The 17,825-nt window shown below is 31.3% G+C and overlaps 1 protein-coding gene across 3 annotated transcripts in view; it reads right to left on the bottom strand.

Annotated features, from left to right (window-relative positions):
* Positions 1–16,951, bottom strand: part of LOC143255335 (uncharacterized) — a 59,099-nt gene extending 42,148 nt beyond the window's left edge. For all 3 annotated transcript variants that reach the window (XR_013030557.1, XM_076510822.1, XM_076510823.1), the window contains exon 1: positions 16,802–16,951. Coding sequence is in view for 2 of the 3 variants with exons in the window: in XM_076510822.1 (XP_076366937.1) it covers positions 16,802–16,838 (37 nt within the window). In the remaining variant the exon portion in view is untranslated. The remainder of the gene's footprint in view (positions 1–16,801) is intronic.
* Between the last annotated feature and the right edge of the window lie 874 nt (positions 16,952–17,825).

Genomic DNA, 17,825 nt, shown 5'->3' with positions numbered 1-17,825 from the left:
CGCAATATTATTTTCAGAAGATATGCTGCTCGAACAACTTAGAATACTTATTATATATATATATATATTATTTATAGAAATAAAATATATGAACTCGGTCTTAGGCTCAACATCTCATTACTTAGAACTTCCTTTTATTCGAATTTTGTGTAAAGTTTGTTTGTTTTGAATTTCGCGCAAACTACCCGAGGGCTATCTGCGCTAGCCGTCCCTAATTGAGCAGCGTAAGACTAGATGGAAGGCAGCTAGTCATCACCACCCACCGCCAACTCTTGGGCTACTCTTTTACCAACAAATAGTGGGATTGACAGTCACATTATAACGCCCTCACGGCTAAAAGGGGCAACCATGTTTGGTGCGACCGGGATTCGAACCCACGACCCTCAGAATATGAGTCAAACGCCTTAACCCACCTGCCCATGCCGGGCTTTAGTGTAAAGCTAGAAAATGTTAAAACATAAGAATTTACACTGTCAAAGATAAAACATAAAGCAGTGATCGAATTGAATTAGGTTATCAGTTAGAGATCGTGTTGAATTAATAAAGATTCAAATATAACAGTTTAGTTTTATCTTAGATTATATTTTCAGTAGCTAAGGCTACATCTTATGTCAGCTATCCGTTAAACTGATTTGATGCTTAGAAAAACAGTTTGGAAGCGTTTTCACTACATTTTTTTATAAGTATCTAGTATCAGGATGAACCACATCAGACACTTAAGTGCGTGTATAATCAAGTCAGTTTATTATGTCTGTGATTTCTAACAAGATAAGGTATATCATTCACAGCATTCTGCGAGTGTGAGTTATATATGCTACAATTTAACGACATAGTCTGCAGGAAAAAGAACAATTAAGAAAAAGATATGATTATGGAGATAGGCCATTAATTTAATGAAACGCTTAATTAACAAGCACGTTATCTATACGTATCCATCTTCATCACTGGTAATTATGACTTTTACGTGATTGAAAAGTAGTTAGATTGTTATAAAGGATACAAATCCTTCTGCTGAAAATCATTCTTAAATCAATGTATACTTCAAATATTCATAAACCGAATGAGCTAGTAAATATACAAAACTGTTTCTAAAGCAATAAAAAATAACTGAAAAGTGATAGTATCTTACAAAAATATATCGATTTTAGTTTTCACTAACTTCATATATGCTATTTTTTAAAAGCAAGTCTACTTGATCGAGTGAAATGTATGAAACTTATGAAGTATAAATCTATCTACCATGAGAAACGTTATATGCTGAAAAGATACCAGTAGTTAACGGTTAATCACTGAATGTAATTACATATTTAAATACCTATAATAGTTCAATTATATATGATGGTATCAGTTGAAGACATAATTTTACAGAACTGTTAAAATAATATATAATTAGTGCATTTAGAAGTTTCTATAATATATAATAAAATGTTTGATAACGTAATAACTTGTCGCGGTCAAGTTTCATTCACGACTCAGGATAATAAATTATAAAAAAATAGCTAAATATCTTATCCAAAAATCGTGTTGGTGCACATTTTATCTATATGACAACTGTTTAATACTGTTCCTGCTTTAAACTAGTCTTGAAATTATATTACATAATCTCATTTTAAGACAAGCTCGAAGTTGTTGGTGATAATTATGTACAAGCTGCAGTGAAAACTTTTAGGGATGTCATAATATTTATTTAATAATGAATAAACATGTTGCAACTTAATTACTTCCTAATATTTTAATACCGATTCTGCAGTCCTCTGCAGTAAGTTTAAGGGTTACACGCTAAAATTCAGGATTTGATTCTTCCCGCAGTGGACAAAGTACAGATATCTCACTTTGTAACTTTACGCCAAGAATTAACAGCTGCAATCGACACTGTGTCTGAAAAGATGAAAATGACAATATTTCTCTAAACTAGAAAAAAAACTGATGAGAATATGCCATTGTTAGGTTTTGTTTGTTTTTCAAATTTTGCGCAAAGCTACACGAGGGCTATTTGCACTAGCCGTCCCTAATTTAGCAGTGTAAGACTAGAGGGAAGGCAGCTAGGGATCACCGTTCACCGTCAATTCTTAAGCTACTTTTGTACCAACGAATAGTTGGATAGACGGTAACATTATAACGTCCCCACGGCTGAAAGGGCGAGCATGTTTGGTGTGACGGGGATTCGAACCCTCGGATTTCAGGCTACGAGTCGAATGCCTTAACCACATGACCAGGCAGAGCCTGCCATTGTTTAGTGTTTTTTAGTTTAATATTTTTTTCGCTTGAAAAAGTTTAATTTTGTCACTTAACAGTCTAGAGATATTAGATATATGCTTTCCAGCTAATATTTATTGCTTTGAACTTACAACATTACTGAGACAACTTCGTATTTCTCATTATTCGCTTATTTAGTTTAAAAAAAATATTTTATTCTGTTACAGTTTCACTCTTGAATAATCCATGAAGGTGCTTAAAAATAAAATCAATTTTATAAATCAGTAATATTATATTTCTCATAAATGTATTTAAAGTGATTAGATGGCTCCACTATTTTGAAATTGCTCTATCTCTTCACTTTCTAAATTAAATTAGAGAATTAAAAGGGAATGCTAACTTAGATTGAACCAGTATGTTAAAAAGTTAAAATAAAAACAAGTAGTTTAGTGTTTTTTTTCTGAAATAAATTAACTCTGAAACAAACCAGTTTCATGACTTGCTTTAGTCACAATGTTTATTGAAAATAGCCTTGTTATCTCGCTGAGAGGGAAAAAAGTTAATTTAATAAAGTACACGATCTTCGGGTAATAAGGATGTGGGCGATTAGTTATGTCTGGTTTCAAAATTGCCTGTAAAAATTCATGATTCATTAATCATCATGGAGAAACTAAGTGTTAAAATTTTTCCGTTCTTTTAGTCTGTTTATTTCTTTTTAGTCTTAGCATACTTTATTATACCAAAATTATTGCATGTTTTATGTCAAAATAAACTTTGCACATATATACCGTTCTAGCTCAAAAGCATGTTTATTTATGTGAAAAATCTTTTTGATGTGGCAAAATTGTGAAGTAACTTTGTTGGAATTATCATATTTTCATAGATTTTAAGGCAACATCTTCAGGTCTGGATGTAGAAAATGACTGTAATTTGAAAGCGTCAAATATTTGGTGCATCCAGAAAGTAATTATAAGCTGAGTATTACTGATTTAGTGGTGATTGTTTTTACATAATTAAGGATGTATGGAATCAAAATATTTTCTCAGTCTTAAGGCACCCACACAAACCTTCAGTTCTGTATAAAAACAAAAAACATTATAAGGATACTTTCACCAGGTGTTCACATGTTAACACAAATGACGATCTTTTATCAAAGCAAACTTATCTTAATTGCCTTTCGTTTTACCAGACAACAATTATTACTATTAGTATTGTTTTAGGTTATCATTAAAATTAATTTTATTATATATTAATGTATCATACATCAGAAATACAACTTAATAGTTTATCATTGTGTACTTTCAAGTATATGTAATAAAGCACCCTATAAGTTTATTAATAGTTATAGATGTTAATATAAAAGTCTACATACTAGTTTTAGATATGCTCTTTTGATTTAGAAAGATAATTTGAGGTTATTCTATTTAATCTTAGCACTCAAGTTTTGTCAGATTCCTGTGAAGTTAGTTGATATTGCTAGAAAACACATCTGCTAAGTGGTTATGGCATGAATGTGATCAACTAATACGAGTTATTTGTTTTCATTTCAACACAGGCTGATTATCGGTCGCTCAAATTTTAGATTTCTTTGTTGAAAATGTGCTACAATGTAAATAATCTATGTTTGTTTTGTGGAGTACATTACTTTGGAGAACTTGAACAGCGTTTAAAAAATTGCAGAGATGAAAAACTTCATTCTTCTACTGATTTGATTCTAATGGTATTAGAGGATATTAAATGATAAAAATTTAGTTTCGAATCCTATTTTTGTTTGTAGGTCGAGGTTTAAAATTCGTCGCAGTGTTTTCGGTTTTGTAAGGTATTACAAAGCTTTATATAATTCATCAATCTTTAAAAAAGTAGCAAAAGTTCACTAATTAAAAATACTTTCATGAGGTTTTGGTTAGGCGCTATAATATTCTTTTTTGAAATTACTTTGTTATAGGTTACTTAACTTTTACGGATATAATATTATGTTGAATACTAATGTCATTACCTAAGGGAACTACATTTCTATACGCTAAACATACTGCTGTGCTGTTTGGTTATTTTATTGCAGCAATAGGCATTAAAAATGAGTTGTTTTCGTGTGGGTAATCTCAGTATAATAGTTTTACAATGCATAAACTGATAAAATAATTTTGTCACAGAACAAAAATCAAAATCACTTGGAAGAGCAACAGTATTTTCCCCTCCAGTTTTATAACGCTATAGACCAGACTTACATCGCTATAATTTTATACTTCTAATTTCACCTGCAACTCTTCAGCACACGAAGACAGAATACAGTTGTTTAACATACGCCATGAAGCAAACACCTAGTACTGTGGAAGGCGTGGCAGATTTTGCCACATAAGAATAGGGAATCGGTATATGCATATCTGGTTGATCGGGAGGTGTCTGTGCGTGGTGTATTTCTAAAATGGATTTATATTACTATCTAATGCATTTTGTTTAGAATCTATTCAGGTATAACATAACTGATAGATTTGGAGCTTTTGTTCAGAATATTTTCAGATATAACACGACTGACAGTTATGAAGCTTTTTGTTAAAAATCTGTTCAGATGTAACACGACTAATAGTTCTGGAGCCTTTATTTAGAATCTGTTCAGATATAACACGACTGATAGTTCTGACCGTTAAATGATCGGCTATGTACTGAGAAGTCTAATGTCATATCTTGTTTAACTTATTTGATATGTCATGTAAAAACAAAAAAAAATATTTTAAACTCACTTCTGCTTCTATAACCTTATATTTTGACTTAGTTATTCCGTTCATTGTATGCAGCGTAGCATAAGAACATTGAACATTTGACATATCTTATATATTATTAGATGAAAAACATGTAAAAGTCATTCAAGTCTTCCAAAAGTAAATCTTCTTTGAAATGGACAAGAGAAAGCAACATATATTAATAGTTTATTTTTTGTGATCATCTATTCATTTCTGAATTTGTCCTCTGATTGTTACTAACAATGATAATACTGCTTGCATTTCAACATTATGAAATTACATACACATGTTTAATAAGTTGAAGTTTAATACACATGTTTAATAAGTTGAAGTTTAATACACATGTTTAATAAGTTTAATAAGTTCTATGTGTATATATACACATAGAACAAACTCCAATTGTTGTGTACTCAACGCACGGCACAAATATGCACCGCTGACATGTTAAACTTATTCATTCTTAGGCTCTCCCCATTAGACTGTAAATTAATAAATGCATTTATTTACATATAGAGCATAGATGGATAATAACTCCTGTTTGGCGAATTTTTACTTCCACTATGAATTTTAGTTTCCTTATAGCTCCAAACATATTACTTAAGCTAACTTCTTGTGAGCATTTTTCAATTTCGCTACTGTATGTATATTAATCTAATGTAGAGTAGTTGAAATCTCCTTACACAATATAGAATGTAAAAAAGTTAGAGTATAGACAATAAAACAAAGATGCTGTGTGACAGTGTAATTATTTTACATGGCACGCTATTTGAAGAAACAAGCAATTTCCTCCTCAGGTTATTATGAAATGCATATTATTCATATCATGAAACAGAAGTAGAATTTCACGGTTACTAATAATAGATTAACATAAAAGAACTTTACTGTTGTTTGATGTGACTCTTTCATTATTTCAAAATATATTATAAAAGACTGTACTTCAAAATTTTAATTAAATCATATTTAATTATTAGGATTGGTGATGTCCTGTTCACTCTGATGTAGTACTGTAAGGTTAAATGTCTTAGTATGTTCAAAATATTTGTGTAAGGCGAGTGATGTTTCACATCACTTACATTATTTCTACAATCGCATCTAGTTTTTTAATATCAACAATCGTTTTTGACTAGTTTTATAAAACTGTTTTATGACTTCAATCAAATATTGTTCTTCAAATGTCATATATAGTATACTGGACTTGAGACTATACAACATAAAGCACAGAAACTCACCAAATGTTTTTCGGGAAAAATGTATATTTGTTTTATTTTAAACACTAAAATACAGGGATATGCGTTATCTCAGGTGTAGAAATTGAAGTAAGTAAAATGATTTTGTGTATATATGAATTATAGTCTATCTTAGCTTTCTCTACTTAAGTTTGCAAATTTTTTTTAAGACTCAGTGGGTAGATTTATGCTTTTATTACTTGATTTTTTTTAAATAAGGCCGGTTTAGTATTTTGATCGAACTTTTGACTGTGTTGAGGTCAAAGTTATTGAATATAGTGTAGCTCAGAGACTTAGCATGACTAGAAAAGTGCTTTTAGTGAAGTAATATAAAGTTTATATATGCCACTGTAAGTCAGAAATGTACGTAATGTAAACAGCAAAACGTGAATTCTGCTTATAACAGCTTGCTACAGATGAGCCTATCAATTTATGTTTTTTGATAATTTCAGCCTATTGACAATTAAAAAAGAACTACGCATATTTTTAGTTGCTATTTGTTGAAATAACAGTGATCAAAATGTAAAATATTGTTATTATATTTCTCAAGTCTTTGATTTAATGATATATTTTTTCACACAAGTGAAACGCGTCACGGAAACGTAGTCAATAAATTTGAGTTTTCAATGAATATGTGCTGATTCTGAAAAGTTCTACAGATTTTTTTACTGTATGAAGTGGAAAAAGCTCTCTGACATATTCTTTATCTGTAAGCGGGATTGCAGTTTGTATAGATTCATATTTATGTTAAGCGTCAAGCCTCAAATCCTTCACATGAAGGTAATAAATTGATATATAGAATCTTGGGTTGGAAGACAATTAGTTGTATTTTTAGCATTTTCTCATAACTTGTTTTTCGTAAAACCTCTTAAACTAAAAACAGTGAGAAGACAACACGAGTGACTGAAACGTCATTTATAATATTGAGAAACAGTAACTAATGAAATAATCAATTACTTTCATTATAATACTGCTTTCTTTAATAGTATTTTTATTTTTTGTACAAGAATTATGTTAGAAAGCAAATTATACAATTGAATTTTAGTTCTGAGTTTGTAATTAATTATCACATGATTTGGTATCTGAATTCAATGGCTCATGTTCAGCTTTGCTCAATCATGTCATTTAATTAATTACAATACACTAAACTTCTGCTTCCTCAACAGAAAAATAAAAACATACATGATGGAAGTCTGCGTAAATTAGAGTCTTAGTACAGCCAACGCATTCTAAATACATCAAGAAAGTTCTTTAATTCATACACTAGCTCTAGAGACTGGGAAAGAAAGACGTCTAATAAGAAACAAGTTCACATTCTCATATAACCTGTGTGTGATTAAAGCAAGTAATCCAGTTTGTTTTCAATCAATTGAATAAGAAGCCAAAACGACGAGAAGGACAACAAAGCGAACACTTAGATTACCTGCTTTCACATGGCTAAGCCCACTCGCAGGAGTGGAAAAGTAAAAGAAGGTAAATAGCAAATAAGGCTTATTGGATGAAAAATCGATAAAATGCATCATTTAATGTTGTTATGTTGGAATTTACGATACTGTGTTCTTTCAACAGGTAATGTTATCATGTTAGGATTTGTAATACTCTAGTCCTTCAAAAGGTAATGTTGTCATGTTGCTATTTATGATACTCTAATCTTTAAGTTTTCATGTTCGACTCTACGATAATAAATTCTTTCAGAAGACAATGTTATCTGTTGGAGTCCTTCTGTACGACATACTGGTGTTCATGAGGGTCGTTAAGACAGTGAAACATTCCTCAACAAGCCAGTAGGTGATTACGACAACGTTATTTAATTGTCAGATACTAACATGAAATTAAATGAGCAAACATAAAAAAAACGTAAGCACATGTAACTGAAAAATTATAGCACCAAGAAATATGAAAAAAATATTGTACTCCACAGACGATAAATGGGATATGTTTTATTTGTTTATTAATTCTGACTATATTTTGGGAACACATCCTTTCTCAGTCGTAGCTATTAGATACAAATGCATATGAGGAAATTGGCCCGAAAGAGAGAAAAGTTTTATATAAAAATAATTTCTTTTCTTTTATTAAGAAATCTGTGTGCTGATGTGTCTGCTGAGTTATATATTAACTATCATTAGTTAGCTCCCGATAGCACAGCGGTATATATACGAACTTCAATGTTAGAATCCGAGTTTCGATATATCCGCGGTGGGCACAGTCCATATAGTCCGTTGTGTAGCTTTGTGCTTAATTACAAACACACCATTAGCTATCATTTCTGACCCGACATTTGATACTTTTAATTCTTTGTACAACGTTTGAAAATTAGTCTAATAGTGTGATAAATACTTTTCTGATTAAAACGTTATAGCAGTAAGTTTAAAATTATTTGTACAGAAAACATCAAACTGCGATATATTAGAAAGAAACTTCACACTACTGAGTATACTTCTTAAAAAAAGAGCCGAAGATAAAATCTGGTTCCATCCTTGCTCTAAGTTGTGTAAAAATATTCCAGATCACATACATGTAGAGTTTTACACATCTATATACATTCCAGAATTAAATAAATATATGAAAATGCTAAGAAACGTATCTTAGTTGATTAAATTAGAAAGAGTAATATTACGATTGTTTATTACTTTATAAAAACTTCATTCAACGAATTCTTATTTATTAGGTTTTTGTGTTACCTAAGATTTCCTCTTTATCCTTCCTGCCCTCTCTAACAACACAAAGCAAGAAGTACCAGATGTCGTTAGTTAACATTAAGATCCTGCTGTCAAAAGTGGAGAATATGGCAGAGATACCTATACGACAGTAATGTAAATATTACGTAAAGCTATATGCCATATGGGTATTGCGTAATGCACCCGTAAAGCGTACTTATATTTTCTGTCCACATGCTAACGTAAATGTCTTCTTCTTTCGCGATATTACCTATTATATGTTACTGGACTTATTAATAAGAATATAATACTTTTCTTTAAATGGTTCAGTAGTAACTAACACCCAAACTGCACATATATATCCGCACACATCTATGTTTGCTCGTTTTTTTTAATTTACACAAACAACACCGAGGTTGTCTGCTTTAGCAGTTCCTAGACTTCAATGCTGAAGTGACTAGAGAGGATCCAGATAGTAAATACAACCCAATTCCAACTTTTAGGCTACTGTTTACCAACCAATAATTGGATTCATCTCTTTATAACGCCCCCACGGTTAAAGAGGAAAAGTACGATTGGGGACGGATTTCGATCCCGAGACGTGCAGATTGCGAGTCGACCGCCCTAACCATCAGGCTATTTTTAGTGACTTCCATTAGTTATTTAATAAGTATGGTACGTTAATATAAAACATTAATTCATATGAAGAAAAATGCTTTCTTAGATTATTATTAATGTCTTGTAATGTCATTCAGATAGTGTAATTTTCAAATGGGTATATCTTTACAAAAACTATAGAAATCATAACCGATCAAAAGTTGTGAGGACATGTAGTTCATTCAGTGTAGAACTGTCGTACCAGTTATATAAGTCCAATTGTTTCCACGTATGGTTGTAGAAGAGTACTACAGTCTGGGGGAATTGATATACTCATCTTGATGTGAGCTGTTTTGTCAATCCCCAAAAAAAGTATATTATGAGAAGTTTCTGTACTCTTTAAAGGTCTTAATATCGTGTTTCGTTCTTGTGAGTGTGGATATTTACAGTACTATTATTGTTTTGGTTTCCAAATACTTATTTGTTCTGATGCATGAACATTACTTATATTTACTATGATAATCACAATAATTTGTTTTTATTTATGTGGACAACTGTTTTATTTTATGTAGCTATCTGACAATAGAGAGTTTGTTTTTTTTGAATTTCGTACAAAGCTACTCGAGAGCTATCTGTGCTAGCCGTCCCCAATTTAGCAGTGTAAGACTAGAGGGAAGGCAGCTAGTCATCACCACCCACTGCCAACTTTTGGGCTACTCTTTTATCAATAAATATTAGGATTGACCGTCACATTATAACGCCCCCACGGCTGAAAGAGCGAGCAAGTTTGGCGCGACGGGGATGCGAACCCGCGCCCCTCAGATTACGAGTCACACGCCTTAACACGCATGGCCATGCCGGGCACAATAAAAAGTACCACTGTTAAAACTTTTTATGGATTCATAGTTTAATAATGGCTTTAATGATTTTATTTTGATAATTAATTGCTTAATAGTTTGAAAATTTTCAGTATCGCTTAGTTCAGGAATTATAAAATGTTTTTCAGTCCGATATTTCATTATGAGGGTGACATTCAAAACCGCACTTTTGTCAAGTATCTAAAAATTCACAGATAATTACTATCATTTGCAGCAGACAAATGCTAAAATTAAAGTTCAGTATTACACACACAATTTATTTCTGAGTTATTAAGTAACTTGAAAGCACTCAAACAAAAACGTATACGGTACTTAGAAAGGAGAAAAACACTTTCCATTCTGTGGGACGAGAACGCGTTAGAAGCGTGATAATCAGGTCCCACCTTAGGTAGACGAGAGTTCCCTATCAGTTGGCCGTGGGTGTTGTTTACTAGTTAGTTGTCTTCCTTCTAGTTTGCCTGTTCAAGTTGAACAATGTACTTCGTGTGCCTTTGTGTTAAAATATGAAACGAACTAAAATAAGAAAATTAAACGTTTTCCTGACTGCAACCACACAGTGCAAAGACTGAGAAGGAGAGGCAGTGTTTTTCAATATAAATTTTATTTATAATAAAAAAAAGAAATCAAATTAACGTTTTGCATATTTTCAACCCCTTCACAACCCTCTCGACGGATCGTGACACATAGCTTTAGAATCTTGACTTAATTAAATTGACGTTCTTTATGATAATTTAAGACAGACATATACAAGATGTCCCAAAAGTAGGTGTGTTGTGTTTTCTAATTGCAAAGCAACATCGGGCTATCTGCTGAGGCCACAGAGGGAATTGAACCCCTGATTTTAGCGTTGTAAATCCGTAGACTTACCGCTGTATTAGCGGGGGTCGCCAAAAATAGGTAATTGATAATGTATTTAACACGTAAACAGCGAGAATGTTGTACATAGCAGAATCAATTGATGATAGCCGCCGTTTAAGAGTTAAAGTAATTAAATTCAAATAAAACTCTACAGCTGATAACTGATAATTTATTTAACGGCACTTTACACATAACATGGAATTATGGGAAAGGTGTTCAAGTTGAAACCAGTTGCTCTTCACACAATCCTGGTATCTGCCACACTTTAGCAAACACAAATCTGTCTGTTTACCAAGATTCTATAAATGCGTCTGTGATGCACCCTTTCATTTCGTCAACATTCCACGATTTTCTACCGTATATTTTGTCACTGAGTACTCTCCCAGAAGAAACACTCTACACAAGTACAGTTCACAGAAGGTTATTATTTGTTTCTTTAAGTTTAGCGCAAAGCTACAAGAGGGCTATCCGCGCTAGCCGCCCCTGATTTAGTAATGTAAGATTAGAGGGAAGGCAGTTTTTCATCACCATACACCGCCAACTCTTGGGCTATTCTTTTACCAAAGAACAGTGGGATTGACCGCACTTTTTAACGCCTTCAAGGCTGAAGGGACGAGCAAGTTTAGTAGTGCGACGGAGATTCAAACTCCCGACGCTTAGATTACGAGTCGAGTGCCTTAACCACCTGGCCATACCGAGCCCCATAGACAGTGGCAACATCTCGATTGTAGCCTCATTCGTCTGTGAGAGAAATTCACATCAAGACAATGAACAATTACATTTAACATCAGCATCTGTATACTTAGTTTAGGGCCACCTTCTATATAGAAACATTTGTAAAACATTGCTGTAATCTGTCAATACTTCTGAAACAACATTTATAAATTTAGAATACCTTAAATATACCGAACACAATTTGCACATGGTATGCTGCATAAGTACAACATAATACAGTTCATTTAAACGCGACAATGGCTAATTCATTACACAATTTATTTGGATTAATTAATTTAGTTTTCAGAATGAATACTAATACTATTAACACATTAGTTTTTCATCATGCAGACGTAAGGATTTAGAAATAATTTAATTAAAGAAAAATCGCTATTAAATGTCGTAAATAAACAACACTATATAAGTTTATGAGATAACGAAATAAGAAGATAAATTAATCAACCTTGGAGCGCAATATAGATGAGGATTGCAAATTATATCTATACTTTTTTGGCGTAGGTGAAAACCAGCAGTGGAGAAAAGTGACAACATTTAAATATTCATGTGTTTTTTTTTGCTGAGCATTTCCCCTATACCTTTTTATTCTTTATAATTCTAGAGATAATGGAACTGAAAAGGACCTGAACAAAAATACTATTTTATATTATAACAAGCAACAACTGTCTTAACACTCAAATCACTACTTTAAGATAAGAATTGTTAAACAATGTTAATGTATGTCAGAATTAAATAAACAAAACTTTCTATGTTCTATTTGCGCGAGATTCCCTCGTTGGACAGAAGTGTACAGACTTAGATTACCAAAATCAGGGGTTTAATTACCCGTAGTGGACAAAGCAGATAGTTTAATATAGCTTTGTTATGAAAAACAAACAAACAAAGCACATGCACAGAGAAATAGTACCTGACTATATGTATTTAATGATAGATTAGTAGTTAATGGTTTTGTTTTATTGTAAAGTCATATGCTATTGGAAATTAAACAAATTGTTACGGTAGTGCTAATACCATGTTAAAATAACCTTAAGAAACAGTTGATACTTTTATTATTGTTTAAATATATGTCGTTATATTTGGAATTAAAATGACATTTCGTTTTTTGATTTTTTAACAACTAATATTTTACCTATTTTTCTTCATACAAAAATAGCCCATGTAAAATATTAATGTATCTGATTTTGAATGTAAAATGGAAACATTAATAGGACTGTGAAAAAATGGTTGCTTTTCAACATTTAAACGTATAAAGTAGGGGTGCCATTACTGTATCCTTACCCTGTCTTTTAAACACTGATTAGTGTACTGATCTCATCAATATCACATAGTACAGTATCAATTTATGTGCTGAACATACAGAGTTAAATAATTTTACTGCTTATTTACTCATGTATAAATATGAAAACTTACCACTACCTATGAGTATGTTTGAGCTTAGACAGGAATTGCACTAGTCACACAAATCAATACTCTGCTAATTAAACGAAAAATGCATAGCTATATTACTACTTTACACCTGGAATACCATTTAAAGCAATATAAAATGCTCTTTCTACTTCTGATGCAGTAGTAACAAAATTAGTCAGAAATCTGAGCCATTTTCCAATTGCGTTACTAAACATGGCACATTTTGTAAGATAAAAATTATATCAACAATGGAATTGCTTTTCAAAAACAATGAAAACATTAGATGTCACACTTATTTTTTCTTGCAGACCATCAAACGCTAAAGAATTACGAAATAAATGCTTGAGATATGCTGCCTTTTACTCTTGCAATGTTTGAAATATGATCCAGAATATAATATTTCTTGTCAGAATCAATCTATTCAGTTGAATGTAGGCTCACATCACGCAAGAAGATGGCATTAACATCGCAGTATTATTACTGTAGAATAACAATGATTGTAACATTATTTAGCAGAATAAAATGAAATGATTTGAATGGTCTTCTAGAATATCTGTACTTTCTTAAATTACATAGACATGGATTTTAGTTGGAAAATATGACAGATTTAAATTTCCATTAAAGGTTCCTCTGTTATGTACTGAATTTTCTTATCTCGTATTAACTGAACTCAAAACGTTTTTCTATGTTACACGAGAAAAAGAATAGTTTTTATTTTTATGATGAAAAAAGAAGAAATGAATTATTTTCATTTTGAGTTTCATGTATTTGCAAGGATAAATACTAGTGTCGAAGGAATATAATTGTTATTTTAAGTACAAAGCACAAATTATATCTCATTTCTTTCTATTTATTTTTCAAAATTCGAAAAAGTGATGATTTCTATAGGAGTAATTTTTTTTAAAGAAAATAATGTGCTTTGAAGTTTTGTCGAGCTTTGTAAGACATTATTTCAGTTTAATACGGTATTAATTTAGATGTACTCTGTAGCATTGTAAAAGTGAAGAAAGCATTTCTTACATTATGCATAAATTGTAAATACGTTAAAAATCTCTTTAACTTATGCAATTAACAATAAACACGAGAAATAATTTTTCATCTAATTTTTGATTCAGCTTTTCGTAAGTGTTTTAATATCAATAGGTTAAATGTCTAAACTCTATTTGTGAAAACTTTATTATGTTTACATTCAAGATCTAGGTGTTAAGCTTGTAAGAACTCCTAATATTTGCTAAAATCAGTAACTGTAAATGAAATTGAAAATTATTTATAATATGAAATAACACGTTGTAGCATTAGAAACACTTGAAACATTTTATTTGAAAAGAAAGTAGAGAAGTATGGGTTTATGCTATTTAATGGTATCATTATACTGATATCAATTGCAATAAAGATATATATTGTTGTTTTTCTGTTTTGTGTTTGTTTATTGTTAAGTACAAAACCACACAATAGGTAATCTACGCTATATTTATAGAAGGTATATAACTCAATAACAATAATCAGAATTATATAATAATATTATAATAATCGAACTTATGGCCGAGTCATTGGTAGGAAACTGTTCATGAATGTTATAAATTGTGTGAAATTACCAGCGCTAATAAAATACATATTTATTTCCCAACATCTAAATTTTATTGTATTCACTGCAGTTACTTTCTGAAATATTGGTATAATTATGTACTGAGAAACAGTAAAAAAAAAATGTTTTTTAGGCTTCTTTGGAATTTATCATCAAAGTTTGTTAAACATATTAATTTTATTATTTTTGTCATGCACTACATCTGTTAAGCAATGGTTGTGAATATACTGAGCGACTAGATTATTAGGAGCTACAAATATAATAAAACGACACCACATTTATTTAGATATGTAGCTTTTACTAATTATGTGACTTGTATGTACGTGTAATGTGGTAGTGATACGATATTTAATCTTTAAAATAATGGGTAAGAATAATCACTACGATTTTGAAAACGAAAGATATTAGTGGGTCATCTAGCAAAACCATTGTTATCAAAGAACATTTCATTGAGTGATCATTTAAAGAGATTAGTTATCAAGATCTAGCAATAGTGAGAGTAAAAATAGAGGATATCTAACTGTAGCAGCTAAGTCCTGGCGATTTATCACAGCAAGATATGAATAAGCTAGTGATAAAATATGTCGGACATAGCCCCAGCCTAGATTCCTTAAATATTATTAATATTGGAGTAGCTACAATTGCAAGATGCAAAATTAAAAAAAAACACGTAAAAAATTTGTTATGTAGCAGTCTGAAAACAATAATAATGAATAATGAACACATGGGCTATCTGTGCTGTGATCAACACGTGTATCAAAACTAGATTTCTAGCAGCGTGAAACCTCAGTCTTATTACTGGTCCACTGAAGGGCTGATAAGGTATCAAAGAAATAAGGAAAAGTATATAAAGCGTTTGTGATGAACTTTGTCATCATATTCCAAACATGGCGATGCCAATGAACCAGTTTCAAACTTTACTCTTTAGTGAATGGAATACAACCAAACAACATTATACACGTTTCGAAGTTCTTTAGAATTTTTCAAATGACATATTCAAGTTGTTATTGCAGATAAAGAATGGCCCAGTCTTCTAATGAAGTAGCTGGTTTACGTTTTAGCTCAAAATTTCTAAACAAATGTTAATCATCTTATTATACATTTTTAGTAAGAAATGCTGTTAATGAGCGAAATTCAACTAAAATTAATCTCTTTAAAACCTATATGGCTGTGGATTTGTCATTTCCTTTTTTCTCAAAATAATTGAATAAAAAGGACTTTGTTTTCAGTACTTATGTTGTAGTTTATATAACTATAAAATATCACAAATTTCGTAGGTTTCAAGAAATAACAAATAACTAATGCATAAAGATATTTTATATAAGAAGGTCAAAGAAAACATCTTAAACTTTGTTATCTTACAGTAAGTATGACACAAAAATATACAATATACTTACATTTAAATTATGATGGCAAAGGCCATTTGAAAATCCAAGCAAAAGTAATATAATAAGAAGACAATTGTTCGAATATCATTCATAAGTTAAATAGAATATGACGGCTAGTACATGTATAAAATTAGATCAATAGCAGCAACAAGAATATAATTTTAGATTAAATAATTACATGAACTTTTAAATGTCTGTATGTACTGAAGTGTTTCCAATATTTTGTTTTCTATGTTTATAAAAGGAGAGTACTAGAAAAGAAAATCAGTCATTTGGGATAATTTTATAAAGAATCAAAGAACTAATTGTTCATTAGGAAAACAAAATAACATTATACTTTCTTTCTAAATTAAGATATTGCGGCAACCTTGTGGCAGGAATAATCGTTCCTGCTCGTGAGAGTGCGCGCACGTGACGTACTCTCAGACCACATCGTTTGGTTGTATGCACATATTACATGTACGGAGAATAGGATGCACACAACAAATACAAGTCATAACGGAAGTTTCATCTTGAAATAAACAAAAAGAACCTACCTTGAAAAAAAACTCCAAGAATAAACAACTTAAACATTATGTAACACAAGAGATACGTAGACAAACACAGACTTCTTTACTTTACGTAATCTCCCTTAACACTGGGGATTTAAGTTGCCTGCTCTACCAACTATTCCCTCTCAAACTCAACTTTCCTTAGTGTCAGTAGCTGATCCTGCCATCTTGTGGTTACTAGTAATACTATTTTTTAATGTCTCGCAAGCTAAACAATGTAATTATAAGTTATGACAATATACGAATTTTAGAATACTGGCTTTTGATATTTTTATTACATTTTTCTTGAATACAAATAGTTAAAAAATTCACAAATCACAAAATTCACATAAAAACATGGTTATTAAACGTTTCAAATGTCACTCAGCAATGTGATTATAATTCACTAACACAAATGACAAATTTAAAATGAAACGAAACTAGGGCATATCAAAACCATTTTAAGCTTACTTTAATGTAGGATGTCTTAGTCTCAAATTAATCTGTATCAAAATAGAGAGTTTCTATTTGAGACCCCCCAGTGGCACATGGATATGTCTTTGGTCTCACACTGCTAGATATCGCGTTTCGATACCAGTAGTAAGCAAAGCACAGATAGCTCCTTGTGTAGCTTTGTAGTTAACTTCGAACAATCAATCAATCAACCAAGCTTCTATAATCTATATGAACTGTTTTGGGCGTGGCTCAGTAGGTAGTGTACTTTGGCTGTGAATCCAAAGATTCGTGGTTCAAAGCCTGCTGCTGCAATGACACTCCCTACACTTTATAGGGCGTGGTACACACTCAGAGTGACGGGAGAATTCTACTATTCGATAAGAGTAGTCTAAATGTTAGCAGTATAGCTACAGAGACTGTCTGAACTCGTTTGCAGCTTACTTAATTTCCCTGAAACTAATACATTTTTAAAAATCAATAACTAATTCAATGAGTTGTGAGAAACAGGTAAAATATTATATGCATATATAGTGAATAAATGTTTCATTGTTTTCTACCTTATTTTGGTCATGTA

This window comes from Tachypleus tridentatus, chromosome 7 (genome assembly GCF_004210375.1).
Source record: "Tachypleus tridentatus isolate NWPU-2018 chromosome 7, ASM421037v1, whole genome shotgun sequence".
NCBI classification, from domain to species: Eukaryota; Metazoa; Arthropoda; class Merostomata; order Xiphosura; family Limulidae; genus Tachypleus; species Tachypleus tridentatus.
This window is presented reverse-complemented; position numbering and strand designations above follow the sequence as displayed.